Source organism: Ceratotherium simum, chromosome 34, assembly GCF_057802395.1.
Source record: "Ceratotherium simum simum isolate JZ-2026a chromosome 34, ASM5780239v1, whole genome shotgun sequence".
Classification (NCBI taxonomy): Eukaryota; Metazoa; Chordata; class Mammalia; order Perissodactyla; family Rhinocerotidae; genus Ceratotherium; species Ceratotherium simum.
Window position 1 is genome coordinate 11,761,370 of NC_141933.1, and position 17,165 is coordinate 11,778,534.

The 17,165-nt window shown below is 55.4% G+C and overlaps 1 protein-coding gene across 4 annotated transcripts in view; it reads left to right on the top strand.

The window, feature by feature from the left end:
* SYT7 (synaptotagmin 7) overlaps positions 1 to 17,165 on the top strand; it is a 59,078-nt gene that overhangs the window by 8,061 nt on the left and 33,852 nt on the right. For all 4 annotated transcript variants that reach the window (XM_087422817.1, XM_087422814.1, XM_087422815.1 and 1 more), the window contains exon 2: positions 16,302 to 16,405. In XM_087422817.1, the coding sequence (XP_087278943.1) occupies positions 16,302 to 16,405 (104 nt within the window). The remainder of the gene's footprint in view (positions 1 to 16,301; positions 16,406 to 17,165) is intronic.

The following is a 17,165-nucleotide window of genomic DNA, read 5'->3' on the forward strand; positions in this document are numbered from 1 at the left end:
CTGGCCCTGGGGGAGCCACACGGCTCACATTCCAGCTGCCAGGCCTGAGCTCCAGAGCCCCACCAGAGCCAACCTGTCTCCACGGCAACCCGCCCCCCTCTCTGTGCCCACGGCCCCTGGCACAGGGGCCCATTCACAGCAGGGCCTAGGTACGCCTGCCCACTTCCCACAGGGGTCATCCCAGGGCAAACACCCTCACACCCAGGCGCTAGCAGCACACATGCGTGGTGGTATTTGGGTTCATGTGCACACATATTGTGTGTGTGTGCCCTGCAGCAGGAAGTAGGGGGGCGAGGATGGTCTCCATTGCCTACCCACCTTAGCGGGGGACTTGTTCCTCTGGGGGGAGGGTCAGGCAGGCACCAAAGACCCTGATGCCTGGCTGAACTGTAGCCCCACCTCAAAGATCATGGTAAGAAAGGCAGCCCTGAGAAGGAGCAATTAGGAAGATTTGCAGGTTAGGGCAGCAAGGGAGAAGCTCCTAGCAGTGCCTGGACGGTCCACAGACCACCTTGTTCTTCACATACATCATTTCATTTAATCTTCACAGCAGTCCCACAGGGAGAGATCATTATCACTTGTACAGATGAGGAAACTGAGGCTCTGAGAGGTGGAGTGTCTCACCAGGTCACTCAGTAGAGCAGGGATGAGATTTCAAGTCAGCCTCACTGCAAAGCCTAGGTCTTAACCACTGGGATACCCTGCCCAGTGCCTCCTGTATCCCACTAGGATCCAAGCCAGCCTGTCTCTCAGCCCGTCGCTCAGAAGGGAGTGCTGGCTGCAGAGCTGGACTCAAGGGTGTCCCCAGTGCCTCATTTAGTGCTCGAGGAGTCCCCCAAAGGCTTTATTCTCAAGTCCCTGGAGCGGGGTAGTGCCTCCTTCCCACCCTGTCTCCTCTCCCTCTCTACAGGCACTATGGAAGGATCCTCTCACTCGAGGGGAGGCACCCCTCACTCCCTGCTTGGCACCTGACGGCCCTGGAGGAGCCTGATGAATTGGCTTGTGTGCCCCTCCCCAACCCCATTCCTCCTTCTCCAGCCCCCGCCTGGTTGGGGAGGTGCGAAGGGAGTGATTTCACAGCCTGTCAGCTGAGGCCTAAAAATACCCAGAACTCTGAGATGCTTGGGCAGGGGGAGGAGAGAGCAGGGACCAGGGAGAGGGTTGGGGGGGGTGCAGTGGTAACTTGGCCAGAGAAGCCCTCCTGGTACCACAGTCCTGCTTGGGAGTGATGGGCAGACCCTCTGTCCCCAGGTCCCCCATCTGGCCCCATATCTGGCAATGAGAAAGAGGGGCTGGCATCTCTAGCGTCTTGAGAGCTCAGCTCTGGCACTCAGACCTAAGGGAGGGCTTAGTCTCAGACAAGAACCGTGGACCCCAGGCCCCCCAGAGCCTCTGGTCCATGCCTCTTTCTCCCTCTCCACCCCCGGGTTGGCTGGCATCTTCAGACCGTGGGAGCCAGGCTGGGCCTGTGCCTGCTTCCTGCCTGGAGAAGGTGCCCGCTTCTGTTCGGGGAGAGGCGTGAGGAAGGCAACGTGGATGGGGGTGCCGACAGGTGTGCGATGTGACGTGTGAGCCACCCAGGCACTAGAGGGGGGCAGAGGAGAAGGGGTGTGGTGGCTCACATCACCGCCACGTGGCTATGTGCTGAAGCATAGCGCAGGGCCCCCATAAGTCAGCCAGCTCCCGCAAAGGGGGACATGTGTGTGCGTGTGTGTGGACCTGATGGAGTTGGCCTGTTCTTGGGTGCCAGAATGCACTAAGGTGGAAATGTATGTCCGAGTGTGGCCATTTGAGACAGAAATGGGGTGAAAGCATAGGAGGGGGGATGGAAGCATGAGCAAGCATGTCATGTCATACAGACACATGACAGTGTGTGTACCTCCATGTGGAAACTTGATGGCCTGTGTGCCTGTGCAGAGGGATATAGGCAGACCTCTCTGGGGCACCATTAGAGAAATAATGCAGAGTGGCAGCCAGAGCATGGGCTCTGGATCAAAAGTAATGGGTTCAAATCCCAGATCTGCCATGTATTGATCAGCTCTGTGACCTTGGGCAAGTTGCTTAACCCTTCATTGCCTCATTTCCCCATCTGTAAGATGGAGACAATAATGCACCTACTTCAGGGCGCTGCTGGGAGGATGCGATGAGTGATGTATGTAAACTGCTAGAACCGGGCCTGCCACAGAGTTAGCACCATGTGTGTACTCACTCTTATTGTTGGTTCTGCCTTTGATAATATAGATGGGAGCACCAAGCCCAGAGAGGGCAAATGATCTGCCCAAAGTCACACAGTAAGTTCGTGGCAGAGCCAGGACTAGAACCCAGACTGTAGTGCCTTAAGACAGGGCTTGTTCAAGTCTAGGACCTCATGACACTGCCCTCCGCCCTTCAGCCACAAGAGGCCCCCGCAATGCAAGACTGTAACCACATTGGCCTCTGGGGCCTAGATTCTGCCAGGGCTGGGCTGGGATCTTGGGAACTTGGGGGTCTCAGCATCTTCGGATAATGCTGGGGTGGAGGGGTCCTCAGCACAGTGGCCAGCCGCCTGAATTAGAACCATGCCACTTGTTAGCCTGCGGACTTGGCCAGTTACTCAACCCCGCAAGTCTCAGTTTCTCCCCCATAATGGAATAACAGTAACACATACTTATAGGGTTATCGTAGGGATTAAGTGAGGTCCTGCATGCAATGTCTTAAGTGGCTGGAACACTGTACCTAGTAAGTGCTCAATAATGTTAGCTGCAATTATAACCCATGCAGAACCCTCCCACCCAGTGCTCCATAAATGGTGACTTCCTTTGCTTCTCTGGCTACCCTGGCTCCCTTCCACCTGCCACCCCACACTCCACAGGGCTTAGACTGATCAGGGACTGACTTGCTGGCAACAAAGACCTGTCTTTGTCTCCTGTTATTGGCTTTGCCCAGGAGGGAACAGGACGCACCACTGGGACTTAGCCCCCGAGCCCTCTGCATCTGGCCTCATCATTCATTTGCTATATGACCTTGGACGTGCACCATTTCCTCTCTGGACCTTGATCCTCCCTCTGTAAAGTGGAGAGGGTGGACCACACACAGTCCCAGAGCCTCCTGGTCTTGTTGCTCTGTGACCCAGGAGGGTCCCTGGCTCACCCCCTGGAGGGGTGGCAGGTTGGTAGGAAGAGAGGTGGGCCGGCTGCCCTGGGTGAGTGGAGCATCTGGGGCCTGAGCCGGCTGGTGGCCTGCCATCATGCCCGCCCGCACCTGTGGCTGCGTAGGAGGGTGTGCAGGCCCAACTGGCTGGGCACTGACATTGGGGAGGCTCAAGGACAATGACGAAGAAAGAGCCCTTCTTGGGGCCCTGGGAGCTGCCACTCCAGCCATCCTCCCCCGCTCTCCTCCCCTTCTCCTCGGGGCTTTCCTTCAGCAGTTCCTCCTTCCTCCCTGTCCTTCCTCTCTCCTTCCCCTTCCTGGAGTCTCCCAGGATCTCCCCCTCTCTGCCTCTTCCACTTCTGTAGTCTTGACCATTTTCCAGGGTGCCTTCTTCCTTCCTCTCCCCCCTGGAGAGGGGAGATATCTCCCCCCTCCTCTGTCTCTGCTTCCTGAGATTCCTCCTTTTTCCTTCCTACGACATGTCTCTGTTTCTCTGGATCTTCCTGGCTCCTCCTGCTGCTCCGAAGCTTAGGTCTCTCTCTTACTCGGCACGTCTAGGCTCCTTCCAGCTTCTTGTTCCCTGGCTGTCTCCCACTTCAAAGTCACCCTCACCCCACCTCCCTGCTTCCAGCTCCTTGGGGCTCCTTACTCCTCCACCAGCCCCCCTGCCCTCAAAAGTTTTCTGGCCTCCTTCAGCCGACCGACCCAGGCAGTTTCTGTGGCTGGTGCTGCTACACAGTACCTCAAAAACCTCCCACCCCTGTGAGTTGAGAAAAGGGGTCAGCCCAGGGCCCAGGGACTGGCAGCCTTGCCTCCTAATTAGCAGGAAGTAATTGCCTGGGAAAATAAAATTCATTTAGAATGAGACTCCCGGACTCCAAGTTAGAGCTGAGCCAACTGACAGCCCCTAGGAAGCAGGAAGAGGGAAACAGCCCAGGTCAGGGCCTCAGGAAGCCCCTCAGGAGATGAAGGCCCTTAGGACCCCCTCCCTGGCTTGCCCCCAAAACCCTAGCCTTGTGGATGTGGGGAGAGAGCACTTGGCTGAGAGTCCCACCATCTTCATCTGAGTTCTGGCTCCACTACTCACTGTGTGAATTGGGGCAAGCGACTTATCCCTTTGAGCCCTAGTTCTCTCTCTTGTAAAATCAGAAGAGGGCCTCAGTATCATGAGGGTTGATTCAGACAGTGACTATAAAAGCACTTTGCAGGCTGTAAAGTGATGTGAGAGTGTGAGGTGTTACTGGCTTCCTCCATGTGGCTCTCAGCAGAGACTCGAGGATGATGGAGGGGTGGGTTGGTCTTGGAAACACCTAAGGGGCAGTGAGGCTTCCAGAACATTGAAAGATGGTGATGTGGATCCAGCCGAGCTGCAAGATTAAGGGCACATAGATGTGGTTTCCCATGCCAGCCTCAACACTCGCCAGCTGCACCACCCCGAGTGGTCACCTCACTTCTCTGAACCCCACTTTCCTCATCTGTAGGATGCTGATCATGCTTCCTCCCGAGGGGGTTGTAAGGCTAAATAAGATAATGTTTGCTGGACTCTAAGCGCAGTGCTTGGTGTCTAGTAATTGCTCAATAAAAAGATATTAGCTATATCTACTTTAATTAAAGGCTATCATCTTTACTGCCCGCTTGGATCCAGAGAAGCTATGATTTTGGGTGTTGTCTTCGGGTGGTTTTGTTTGTTTTGCTGTTTGTTTTTGGAAGGAGGGGAATTTCTACCCCCAGTGAGGCTAATATCAAGCAGTCCCTGGAAAGACCAGGCAGATCTGCTTCTCAGAGAGCCCCCACCTGTGGAGTAGGGGAATAGGAGTGGGCTGCAGCTGTGGCCCTCTCCGCCGACCTGGGGGTCTTATGGAGAGGCTGTGGGCAAATTTATTTGGGTGGGTGTGAGGTAGGGAGCCTCTGTCCTGGGGGAGGTGTATTACAGGCCTTTGTGTTCATCTTAATAGGAAAGGCCCCGCAGCACGAGGAAAGGTTGCATTTGTTTAAACAGGTCTACTCCACCCACCTTGGAGGAGGGAGCAGGAAGTTTCGCCTAGTCAGTCCGACCACCAGGGTTGCGTCTTTGCTGTGAAGCGGCAGCATGGCGCCCCAAGGCGGCGGGAACACAGTCGGACAGCCTGGAGCGTGCGGGTGTTGGGCAGCGCTGCAAGCTCAGAGCGCCAGATTGCCCCGGGAGAGGTGAGGGGGCGGCGGGGGCGGGCCGTCTGCCGCTCCTTCCCCACCCGCCCAGCACCACCTCTGGGGACCTTCTGTGTTCCTGCCCTGAGCGCAGTACCCGCGCCAGCCGCCAGGAGGCAGTACAGCGGGCTCACTTTGAGGGGTTGGGATGTGGCACTTACATTAGCGGGGAGGCTCTTTTTGTCCCAAGTCGGGCTGCTGACTGGGTTGCTTGGCATCTGAGGCCCTCACCAGAGAAAGAGGACTCTTGAGGTCAGCTAGTCGCTGTCCTGGCTTCAGCTCGGGGCTGATCAGGGTGGAATTGGCAGAGGAAGGTGGGACCACTAAGCTGCAGTCCCTGAAAAAGGTTCCGGTGGCTTGGATCCCGCTCGGCGCGGGCAATGCACAGGGCGGCCTAAAGGAGAGCGCACTGAGTCCTGTTTCAGAACCAAGGACAGAGGCGGCGGGCTGATCGCGGTTTCAGCACCATGGACAGAGTTCAGGGCGGCGCGCTCACTGGCTCCCTCCTATTTTTGGTGCAAATGGTACCCGAGTATGGTAGAATGGCACCTCCGAGAGGGACTCTCAGACACCCTATTTCTAACGAGGAGACTTAGGACTGAGAGTTGAGTTAGTTGCCTAAGGTCACACAGCCACAGTGACACTGGGTGGCAGAACCGGATTCAGATCCCCAGTGGTCTCCATCCATCTCTCTCACACCTGGATTCCCAGTAATCTCCCTTCTTCCTAAGCATCTCTGAGAGCAGCTTCACATTATGTTGCGTGTCTGAGAGCCCTTGAGCTGGCAAAGATTAAGTGCACCCCCTGTCCCTCTCAAAAGCCCAGGTCAAGAATCTGAATCCCAGGATGGAATATTCCTAGTTCCTGTTGCTTTCATGGCTCCAGGCCTCAGGTAGGAGGGTGTCAGAGCAGGACAGGTGCCCTAGCCTGTAAGGAAGCCTGTGACTTGGGGAAGTAGAGTTGAGTCATCAGCATGAGGAACTCTTAAGTGCTCTGAGATCTTCGAATAAAATATAGCTCACCATTCCAACCCCAGCTTCTTTGCAGCCGTGTATTATTAATAACAATAAGATGCTGATTTAGGCCAAGGCACAACAATGCATTATTCATAGGAGTAACTGGTGGTCAAGGCCTGCACTTAATCATCACACGTCCCTGATCCTGCCCCCGCTCCACACTCCTGGAGAAGAGGCCCTCCATCTGAGCTCCTCTTTTCCTGGGCTCCTGCTGCTGTGACAGACGTGATCGTTTTCATGGCTGCCCAGGCGGCTCATCAGCTTTGGGATAAGGGTGGGTGGGGAGGGTGGCAGGTTCTGGGCTAAATCCTGGCTGGACACCTTTCAGCCTGGGCTTCCTGCTCAGAGCCAGCACCTGGCCCTGTCCATCCCGAATGGCTTTGACTCTGGTGACTTCTGTATTCGGCAGCTCTCTGGGGTCTGCAGATGGCCTGTCTCCCCCTCCCCCTCCTTTGAGGCTGAAGACTGAAGCCAGGTGCAGCAGACTTCCCTAAGCCAGGAATTGTGGGAGGTGGGGGGTGGCTGTGGTGAGGGGAGGGGATCACTAAGCAGAAAGTACTCCCTTCACCTCCATTAAATACAACAATGGATTTGAAACCCTTGGTAAACTCTGGAATACTTTGTAAACTGTTCTGCACTGAACAAATGTGAGCCATTATTACAAAGGCCATGTCTCTGCTGATGGAGGGTGGGTGCCTGGGGCTGGACAGAGTAGGAGCAGGAAGAGGAGGTGGGTGGGCTGCCCGAGCACATGCCCAGGGCCCTATCTCTGGTGCTGACTAGCGTGCAACCACTATTCCAGAGATAAAGCGAGTGATGTTGGGGGTGGTTGGGGCTACCCAACCAAGAGACAGCAGAGGTAGAGAAGGCTCACCAGGCCCCACTCCCTGATGAGGAGTCGGAGTGCTTGCGGATCCTGACATGTCCCCGTCCAATTTCTTGCTGGAATGGCTCCTGGCCCATCCGGATAATCCTTCATTCGCTGTTTACTCACTTGGCATCTCCCCTGAATTCTAAACCGTCTGCATCCAGCCGGCCTCTGTGGCCCTGCCAGCACTCTCTCCTAGCTCACTCACGCATTATCTGTTTTTATTACAGTCAAGGTTGAGGAGGCTTGCTCGTGCTAAGCCCCTATTTTGAGCTACACATAACTTTCCAAAACAATTCCCCTCGGGCCTCCTCTTTTGCCAGCCTTGTTCCTGCCCCCGGTTGAGGCCAGAGGGATTGTGGGCGCCTCCAGGCGGCCTTCTGAAGGACACTCAGAGAGACTGTCCGAGGGCATGGGGCTGGGCCAAGGCCCAGCTTTCCTGGGAACTGAGTGCCTGGCTCTGTTTCCTCCTTTTTATTTTTTCCTTCTATCCACCCGTCTCTTTTCTGTTTCCTATTGCAAGGGATGAGCTGCCTATTCCCAAGGTGGGTGGCCTGGAGGGGGTAGTTTTAGAGTGGAGAGAGGGCAGAACATGGAGCATGACAGGAGGCTTGGAGCTTTGCCTGGCTGTCTGGGGTTCAGAGTTTAGCTCGTAGGTTTCCTGTTGCTTTTTCCCCAACTCTGCCTTTTTCTGGCTTTTTTGTGAATGTAGTGTCAGGAGGAGGAAGGGAGGTGGGATAGGCACCAAAAATGTCCCCCCTCCCCGTGTCTAAATCGCCCTGTGGCTGGTAGGCTCTGCACTTGTAAATACCCTCCCACTTTCCCCCATTTCCATCTGCTCAGCATGCACGTGGAGGGGTGCCTCCTATGGAAACCTGTGACTCCAGCTTTCATTGCCGTCCGCCTTGAACGTCATCCTGCAGCCGCCAAAGGATGAGGGGAGGTGCTGGGGCATGGTACGTCCTGGTGCAGAATCAGGTGGGAGGAGGCGGGATCAGGATGGGAACACGCTGGCAGAGGTAGCCCCAACCACCCCCAACATCACTCGCTTTATCTCTGGAATAGTGGTTGCACGCTAGTCAGCACCAGAGATAGGGCCCTGGGCATGTGCTCGGGCAGCCCACCCACCTCCTCTTCCTGCTCCTACTCTGTCCAGCCCCAGGCACCCACCCTCCAACCTGTTCTGAGACCTTTAGGTGGATTGAACCTCTAGCTAATGAAGGTGATTTACTGAGGCCAAGAGCTGGGCCAGTGGAGGGAGGAAGGAGCTCCCAGAAAGCTGTGCGTGGGAGAGGGGTCTCTGACGTGCTTGGAGTAACGCGGGTTTGGCTCTCTTTGGTAAAACTCTTGGGGAAGTGGCAGCCCTTTCCCTGGCTGCTCCTTATTTTGGTTTCACTTGGTTTCTTTCTTTTCTTGCCTCTGTCCTCGGAGCCACTTGTTTCAAGGCTCCACCCACACCGGGGGTGGGGGTGGTGTGAAACAAGAGTGAGAGCTACAGGGTTTGAGGTCCAATCCTGGCTTTACCTCTCTTCTGCTGTGTGCTCTTGGGCGAGTATTTAACCCTTCTGAGCCTCGGTTTCCTTCTTTGTAAAATGAGCTTAAGAGTGTTTATCTTCAGAGGGGTGCTGAGGGCTGTGAACATGATTCAATGTTGAGCATTGCTTAGTTACTGTGATTAAAGGCACTTGGTAAGGAGAGCCAGACCCTGGGATCTGGGGGTGCCCGAAAGAGGAGAGCAGGCTAGATTGGGAGGGTGTGGGGGTGATGGGACAACTTGGAAAGGGTTGGATATGGGGAGTGTGAAATCTGAGTGTGAAAGAGCAAGTGAATTCTAAGGGAAAGAGCCTATGCACAGAGATTACCAGCGTGTCCAACAGCTTCTTGGTATCGTGTTCTGGGCTATGGGCTGCGAGAAACCCCGAGCAATGGGGAAACAGGATCTTACCCCATTGGCCCTGCTTGGCGGACAGGCCTACCCCCAAGAAAAGGGGATTAGACAGAGGGTCAGTTAATTCACATTTGGAGAAGGAAGAGACTGCTGTGAGTGCTTGTCATCAGGGAGGCCTTCCTGCAAGAGGTGGGCTTCCCTGGGGCCTTGAATAATTTCATGCACTTACTTATCTAGCCTCTCCTATGTGCCAGACTTTGGGCTACAGAGATGAGTGATCTGGTGTCTCAGTCCTCCAGGTGCTCCCAGTGGGGGAAAGACATAGAAAGTGCAAATGATTAACCTACAGTGAAGAAATGCCGCAGTTACAGGAGAAGCAGAAAGAAATGTGAGAGGGAATGAAGACCATCTTGTCTAGGGATCTTGAGGGTAGACAGTAGAAGGAAGGGCATTCCAGGCAGAGGGAACAGCTTATGCAAAGCGTCATGTGTGCAAGAGGTTGGCCTTCTGGAAGGAAGGAGAAAAGTTAGGTGTGGCTCGGGCATGCAGTATAGCACATTCCAGAATGCTGACCCATCCCTCGGCTCAGAGGGAGGCGGCTGCAGCTGTGGTAAAGGACAGGCTCAAGTTGCCTTAATTCTCCATGCCCCTTTCTTCCTCTGTGAAGTGAAAATAATGGTACAAGGTTGTGGGGACCCCATGAGATGGTGCATATAATCTTCTGGGCACAGTGTCTGCCACAAACGGTGCGTGCGCAGTTAATGTTAGCTGTTATTTGCTTCTGACAGGATGCCAGCAGGGGAGGTCAGGGGTTATGATCATCATTTGAAGGTAAAGCACTGAGGCCCAGGATGGGCTTGCCCAGGGTCACTGGCCAGAGGCAGGGGTGGGACTTGAATCCAGGTCATTTGTCTCTAAGTCTACTTCCTGTCCTGCTGCTCTGCCTCCAGGGACAGACAGAATTTGAGTAGACGAATAATGGGCAGAGGGAGAGAATTCCAGGCCAGAGGAAGTGCATGAATGCCTAGACCTCGTGGACGGCAGAGTGGGCTGGGCATCTGCTCCGGGCGATGGCCATGGGTGTAGGTGTGTGTGTGTGTGTGTGTGTGTGTGTGTGTGAGCACGGGTATCTGTGCAAGAGGTGAGTCTCTGTGGCTTGTGTGTGTTTTTTTGCATGCGTGGGTGTCTGTGCGTGTGTGTGTGTGTGAGTGTGAGCACAGGTGTCCGTGCAAGGGGTGAATCTCCGTGCAGTGTGTGTGTGAGCCATGAGTGTCCGTGTCTGTGGCCTGTGTGTGTGTACCTCCTCCCCCTCTGGCTCCCCTCCCATTCCCCCCTGGGCAGCTGGTGCGCTTGCCCTCAGAAGTCCATTCCCTCTCCGGCAGCTCCCCAGGGCATCTCAGCAGCCAGCGGCCCTGTTTGATTTTGCTCATCCATAAATCATGGCTTGCTGAGGAGATGAGAAGGAGTTGGGAGTGGGGGCAGAACCCTGGCAAGGGACGGGGTCAGGTCTGCAGTTCACACCTGAAGCCCAGCCTGGCTTCCAGCTGTCACCCCCTCCCCCTAACACCCCCATGTCTCCGCCCTCCCCGTTCCTTGCCTTAGGCGTTCACTGGTGCTTACTCTTGGTCAAGCCTTGGGCCAGGTCCTGGGGCAGGATTGGGGGTGCACAGAATTGAGTAAGGCATGACTTCTGCTGTCCTGTGGGGAAAACTCGATGTGTATCTAGTTCAGTATTTCATTCAACACTCGTTGAGTGCCAACTCCATGTCCCAGATGTCTCTAATACAGGGCGCAATGTGGTGATGCCAGGATAATAGCCAGCATTTATTGCCTCTTATTCTGTCAGCCACTGCGCTAAGCGTATTATATGCGCTAATTCCTTTAAACCTCACAGTAGTTTTATGAGGCCTGTACCATTATTAGCCCCGGTTTATAGATGGGGAAACCAAGGCACGCAGAAATTAGGTCACACAGCTTAGAAGAATAAGAGTCAGAATTTAAGCCTGGAAAGCCTGGCTCCAGAGCCCTGGTACTTAATCACTGCCTCCTAAAAGAAGGGTGCAGGCACAGTGTGATGGGAGCTCAGAGGCAGGAGACATTAATTCCCACTGGGGAGATTATGGAAGGCTTCCTGGAGGAGGTGCTTTTCATCTGGGTCAAGAAAAATCAAGAATTGTCAGGCAAAGATGGGCATGGAGGAAGAAGGGAGTGGTCCTGGGGTGTGCGTGTGTGTGTGTGTGTGTGTGTAAAAGATAGAGGCTCTCAAACTCTATCATGCAGCCACTCCCATCTCTTCTCTCCCATCTTGTTTGGGAGACAAGTGAGATAACATATGCAAGCATTGAACATTCATCGAATATTTACTGAGCCCCTCCTGTGTGTCAGCCTGTCACAGAGAATACCAGAATGAGCAAAGCAGATACAGCCCCTGCCTTAGTGGACCCTGTAGTCCGGTACGCAGTAGCTGCTTAATAGTGGTAGCCTCTATTATTATGATTATTCCTAGAGGCTAGGATTCCTTCTCAATCATTCTTTCAACAAGCATTTATCTAGCACCTGCTATATGCCCGGCTCTGTCCTTGGTGCTGGGAAGACAGTGGTGAGCCTGAGAGCGAGCCCTGACCACAGGGAGCTAACATTCTAGAAGAGATGACTGTGTGTGGGTATCTTGTCCACCCTCAGAGGTGGGCTGGCTCCCCGGGCACACAGGCTTTATCCTGGGAGCTCTTTGCAGGTGGAGGGGTGGTGTGATCAGAAGCACAGGCTCTGCCCACAGGACTTTGCTGGGTCATCATTAATCCTGGGCTCTTTAATCAGCTGACATGCCTGCCACAGGCCTGGGCAGAGGGGCAGCGACATGTCAGAGCCCACACCTCATTCCCAGGACCCCCTGGGATGGGACCCAGGAGGCCTGGCTCTCCTCATTCCCGGATCACCCTAGCTCCCAGGTCTCCCAATGTCATGTGTCTGCCCTTGTCTGTGTCTCCCCCGCTGGGGCCCAGGATGTCTCCTCTGCCCAAGGATAGGTCGTGGAACTCAGCTCTGTCAGAAGGCCGACTAGAGCTGCAATATTTTCTTTCCCCAGTGTTAATATGCTGACGCTAAGGGGACTTGAAACCATGTATGTCATCAGAGGAAGGGTTAGAAGGGCCGGGCGGCTTTGCCTGGAGAAGACTGGGAGGGGACATGAGAGCTGTCAACAAGGATTTGGAGGCCTGTCATGTGGCAGAGGGAGCCGACTTGTTCCCGGCAGCCCCAGAGGGCAAGCTTAGGACCAGGGGGAACATTCTAGGGAGAAAGATCCAGCCCAGGGCAAGGCACAGCAGCCCTCCCTAATGATGCCTGTTCATGGAGGGCCTGCCTCCTGCAGAAGCAGCTTCCTGTCACCAACAGGGCTGCCCAGGGGGGTTGCGCATTGATGGGCCCTGACTCCATGACTTCCGAGGTCCCTTCCAGCCTGAGACACGGTGACTGCAAGCTCCTGGAATGGTTCCCCTCTGGCTGGCAGACGAGAACGTGCTGGTACCCCTGGATGGCAGCATGACGTGCTGGCCGATGCCATCATGTCACTTGTTCATGGCACCAGTGCAATTTGCAATGGCAAGTGTTTGTGTCATCCTGGCTTCAAGGGCTGTCCGAGGGATGCTGGGGAGCCTGGGGGATCTTGGGGAGGAGGGGTCAGCTGCCTGGAGGATGATAGCATCTACCCATGCTGCAGGGGGTCCCAGGGTCACCAATCCCAGGGGGTTCCACTTTCCTTAGCCGCACATCCCTTTCTTCAAATGGAATTTTCTGCGAAAGCCCAAGATGTGAAACAGAGAAATGATGCTTTGGTTGAGGAGGACTTGAGGACCACAGCCTCATCTATTCAGCATCCATCTCTGTAGCCCCTGAGAAATTCCTGAGAACCCTAGGGGTTCCAAAGAGCACATAAAGAGTGTAGACTGTGAGCCAGACTGCCTGGGTTTGAACCCTGGCTTCACCACCTACTAGCTGAATGACCTTGGACAAGGTACTTGACCCCTCTATTCCTAGTTTTCCCCATCTGTAAAATGGGGACATTCGTAATGCTTACCTCAGTTCTTGTTGTGAGGACTAAGTTACTTCATGTGGAACACCTAGAACATCTGCTCTTCTTCAGAGCAGGGAATGGTCAGCTCTTCCACAGTTGAAGGCACTGACGTCCGAGAGGTTGCGAGCCTTGCCCACAGCCATACAGCTGGTTAGTGGCCAAAATAGGGCCTCAGCCTAGTTCTCCTAGACTCCAAGCCCAGTGCTCATTCTGCATGCCCACAGAATGATAATAGCTAAAGATGGGCATTCCCTGGGTCTCTAGAGACCGTTCAGAGTGTGACCACTGGCTTCTGGGATTGACAAGCCCTGTCCTCAGGGGCTCTCCAGCCTACAGCAGGGATTGAGGAGAAGTTTTTGAGAAGAACCTTGTTTGGCAAAGAGGAGTTTGCTCAGGGGAGGTGACCCCTTGGAGAATTGCCCCGTTGCTAAGAGGTGCATGGGGGAGAGGGCACATGGAGAGGGTACCAGGGCAGAGGAACCCACCTGGACCTCCAACTGGCCCCCTCCCACAGCTACCAGATCACAACCCTAACACCCTCTCTGATCCTGCCCCTACCCTCCTCAAAAACCTTCCATGGCCTACAGAACACAACAAGACCCTCAGTCTGATAGACAAGCCTCTTCCCTATTAGGCCTTACTCTCATTCCCAGGCCCTACATCTCCCATAACCTAGTCCAGCTCCTCAAACAACATGCCTGACCCTTCTTCCCCCTCCTTGCCTTTACTCTTGCTCTTCCCTCTGCCCAGAATGTCCTACCCTCTCCTCACCCCCGTCTTCCAAATATCACCTCCTCAGGGAAGCCTTCCCAGATAGCTCCCTAGTCCAGCAGTCACCTCTTCATTTGTGCTCAGAGCCCTCTGTTTACTCCTGAGAGCAAACTAACACCAACAGCCCTAATAATCATGTCTGTCTATTGAGTGCTAACAACAACCCCATGGGGTGGCTCATTATTATCTTCACTTTATAAAGGAGAAAATGGAGACACTGAATAGTTAAGACACTTGTCCAAGGCCACACAGCTATTCAGAGGCAGAGGCTGTACTCACACTTGGGTCTTTTCTTGGGTATTTTGGAGTCTGGAGCCCCAGGCTGGGTGTCCTGCCGCTCGCTGGTTCTGGGGCACCTGACATGCTAAGAAATAATTTGTGCCTGTCCCCTGTCCCTCATGATAGATGCTCAAAAGATAGCGGTTGAAGAAAGCTCGGCCCAAGAATGGAATGTACTTTATTTAAAAGTGAGTTCAACAAAGGAAGGTGTGGATCGCCTGCTTTCCCAAGCCTCACAGCACCCCCAGACCCTTCCAGCAGGCCAGGGCAGTTCCTGTGGGAGCCCTGGAGGAAATGCAGGCCCCCTTCCCGGGAGGCACATCGCCCATCTCTTGACCAGAGGCCTGAGTCTTGGGGCCCTGGTGGTGTGCCCTGTGGTATTTTGGCCATCACTCTGCCCACTCTTCTTGCCCCCCTCTCCCTCGGAAGCCTGGAGGTTAAAGATAGAGGCCTCCCATTTGGCCTGGGAACTTTGGCAAATGTGACCCCTCCAGCCTTGCAGAGCTGTGCTCCTCTGCCCCGGGGAGGGAGGGGCAGGACCAGTTCCTTGGTGTCTGTAGGTTGGCCAGGTCTGGGTGCTGTGGACCCTGAGGTTGACAGTGAACTGGGTGCAGGAGCTTCCTGGCGGCCGAGGCTGTGAACTCAGGACAGGAGGAAACTTAGCAGGCCTGGTAGGTGGACAGGTGGGGGCCGGGCGAGGGGGGCCGTTTCCCGGAGCTGGGAGGCTCAGGAAGTTGGGAGGGAGAGCCGGGGCCCCAGCGATTCTAGGGAAAGCAGATAGCAAACCAGCTGCCCAGGGCGCTGGAGTGGTGGTGGGAGGGAGCCCAGGGGCCCTGAGAGCTGGGGCTGACCGCTGAGCCCTCCTCCGTGAGGCCCCGCGGCAGAGCAAGAGAGATGGGGATCGCAGAAGCTAAAACGGCAGGAACCAGGACCAGACAGATATTGTCAACTCTTAATTACCGCCATCACTGGCACTGAAAAGCCCACGCAGGCTCTTCTGTAAACAAACAGTGGCTCCTTGACTTCAGGATGCATCCGATGCACACATATTTACAGAGCGTGCGGGATCCACGCCGTTCTCTCCTGACTCACTCCCCCACATGATCATTGCTGGTCAAGTGTTGCCTTCCTTATGTCTGGCTTGGGCTCCTGTTTACAACCACCTGTGAGAAGGGAGGGAGGAGGTTTAATCCACTTTTACAGGGGGAGGAAACTGAGTCGTTATGTGACTCGTCCAAAGCCACACAGCTAGCCAGTGGCAGGATTTGCACAGACACCTGGGGTTTTCCTCCCAGGACAGGTCTGTCAAGGTACAGGACCCAGAGCTCTTGGAATGGAAACTGGGGTTGCTGCTGTGAGCATTTAGGACATTGTAAACCATGTAGGTGAGGCCAGAGCTGATGGGATGGGAGGACTACAGGCGAGCTCAGGGGCTAAGGGGTGGTAGGGCAAGGTGTGCCGAGGACAGCTGAGTGGACATCCTGCCCCAGGACAGCTGAGCTAAAGGGAGCGAGGGCTGGTCAGTGGGTTTCAGAGATCCCCTCTCTGATGACACAAGTGGCTGTTGAGTCTTGGCCAGACACTCAAGAGGGTCTGTTAGTGCCCATGGGACAGATGTGCTCAGAGGGACTGTAGGAATAATAATAACCCTTTGGGCAAATTTGGCTGGAGTACTGGCTCAGAGTATGTGTGTGGAGGGGATGCAGCTGGAAGAATGCTGGACAGGAAGGCTGTGCAGAAGCAGTGGCTCTTTTAGAGGGACTCGAAGGGCCCGCTGAGGCCTGGCTGGGCTAGGGGCACACTTGGCCTCTCCCCTTGAGGGTGTCAAGTTTGGAGGATGGTGCGGATCCCATGGACTCATACAGGGCCCATTCAGGGATGGACTGGGAGAAACATCAACCTGCACAATTCCCCCATTATACAGATGAGAAAACTGAGGGAAGAGAAGGGAAGAGAGTTCCCAAGGTCAGCCAGCAAGCCAGGCTGGGGGCCAGATGGAAGGGTAGGGAGGTGGTTCTGCCGGGGCTCTGGGCTCAAGAAGGGTGGCTGGCCCTAGCCAATGAAGGTCTGACCTGTGCCTGTCCTCCCCAGGGGCACCCACCCGCGATGTCCTGCTGGTCTCTGCCATCATCACCGTCAGCCTTAGCGTCACTGTCGTCCTCTGCGGCCTCTGCCATTGGTGTCAGCGCAAACTGGTGAGGCTCCTGAGGGCCCCCGGGGCGGGGCCTGGCCCTGCACTCTGCCCGCCACAATTACAGGCTCGTGACCGCTCTCGAGGGCGCGGGCAGATGACCCACCTGCCCACGTAGTGAGGCACGCTTCTGTGGAAATTCACACCGCACGCGTGCACGCACTGTATTTGCCTCGGTGTTGGCCCCCATGTCTGTGCGTGCCCAGAGGCACACCCCTAGGGACACATTTGTGGACAGACGTGGGTCCCACAGGCATTCGCACGCTTGCAACTACACGCACACACGCCCCACCTCCTGCAGAAAGAACCGCAGGCACACACGCGCAGACACGGAATCCGAGCCCCCGCAAACCCAGCGCCGCGCGCCCCCTCCCCTCCGCCCGCTCTCCCCCCAGGGCTGGGCGTGGCCGAGCCCGGCCTCCCGGCCAATGAGGAGACGCTGCCCACCCCGCCCCACCCCCAGCGCCCACACATCCATCCTGGTTCTCCGGGTTTGTACAAGCACAAACGGCTTCTTTTCATTTTTAACGAGGGCTGGGGAATTAACGAGCAGGATTAGGCCATTAATAAGTAACGAGACCATCAGGAGGGACATTCGTCACCTGAGGGCGCGGGGAGGAGGACCCGAGCTGAGCAGCCCGCCCCACCCGCAGCCCGCAGCTCCACGAAGCCCTCCCTTACCCCGTCCTGCTGCCCCAGCCCAGAAGAGCGGTGGGGACTTTCGGGGGCACCCCCAAAAGTGGGCCTGGAGGTGTCCCAGGCGT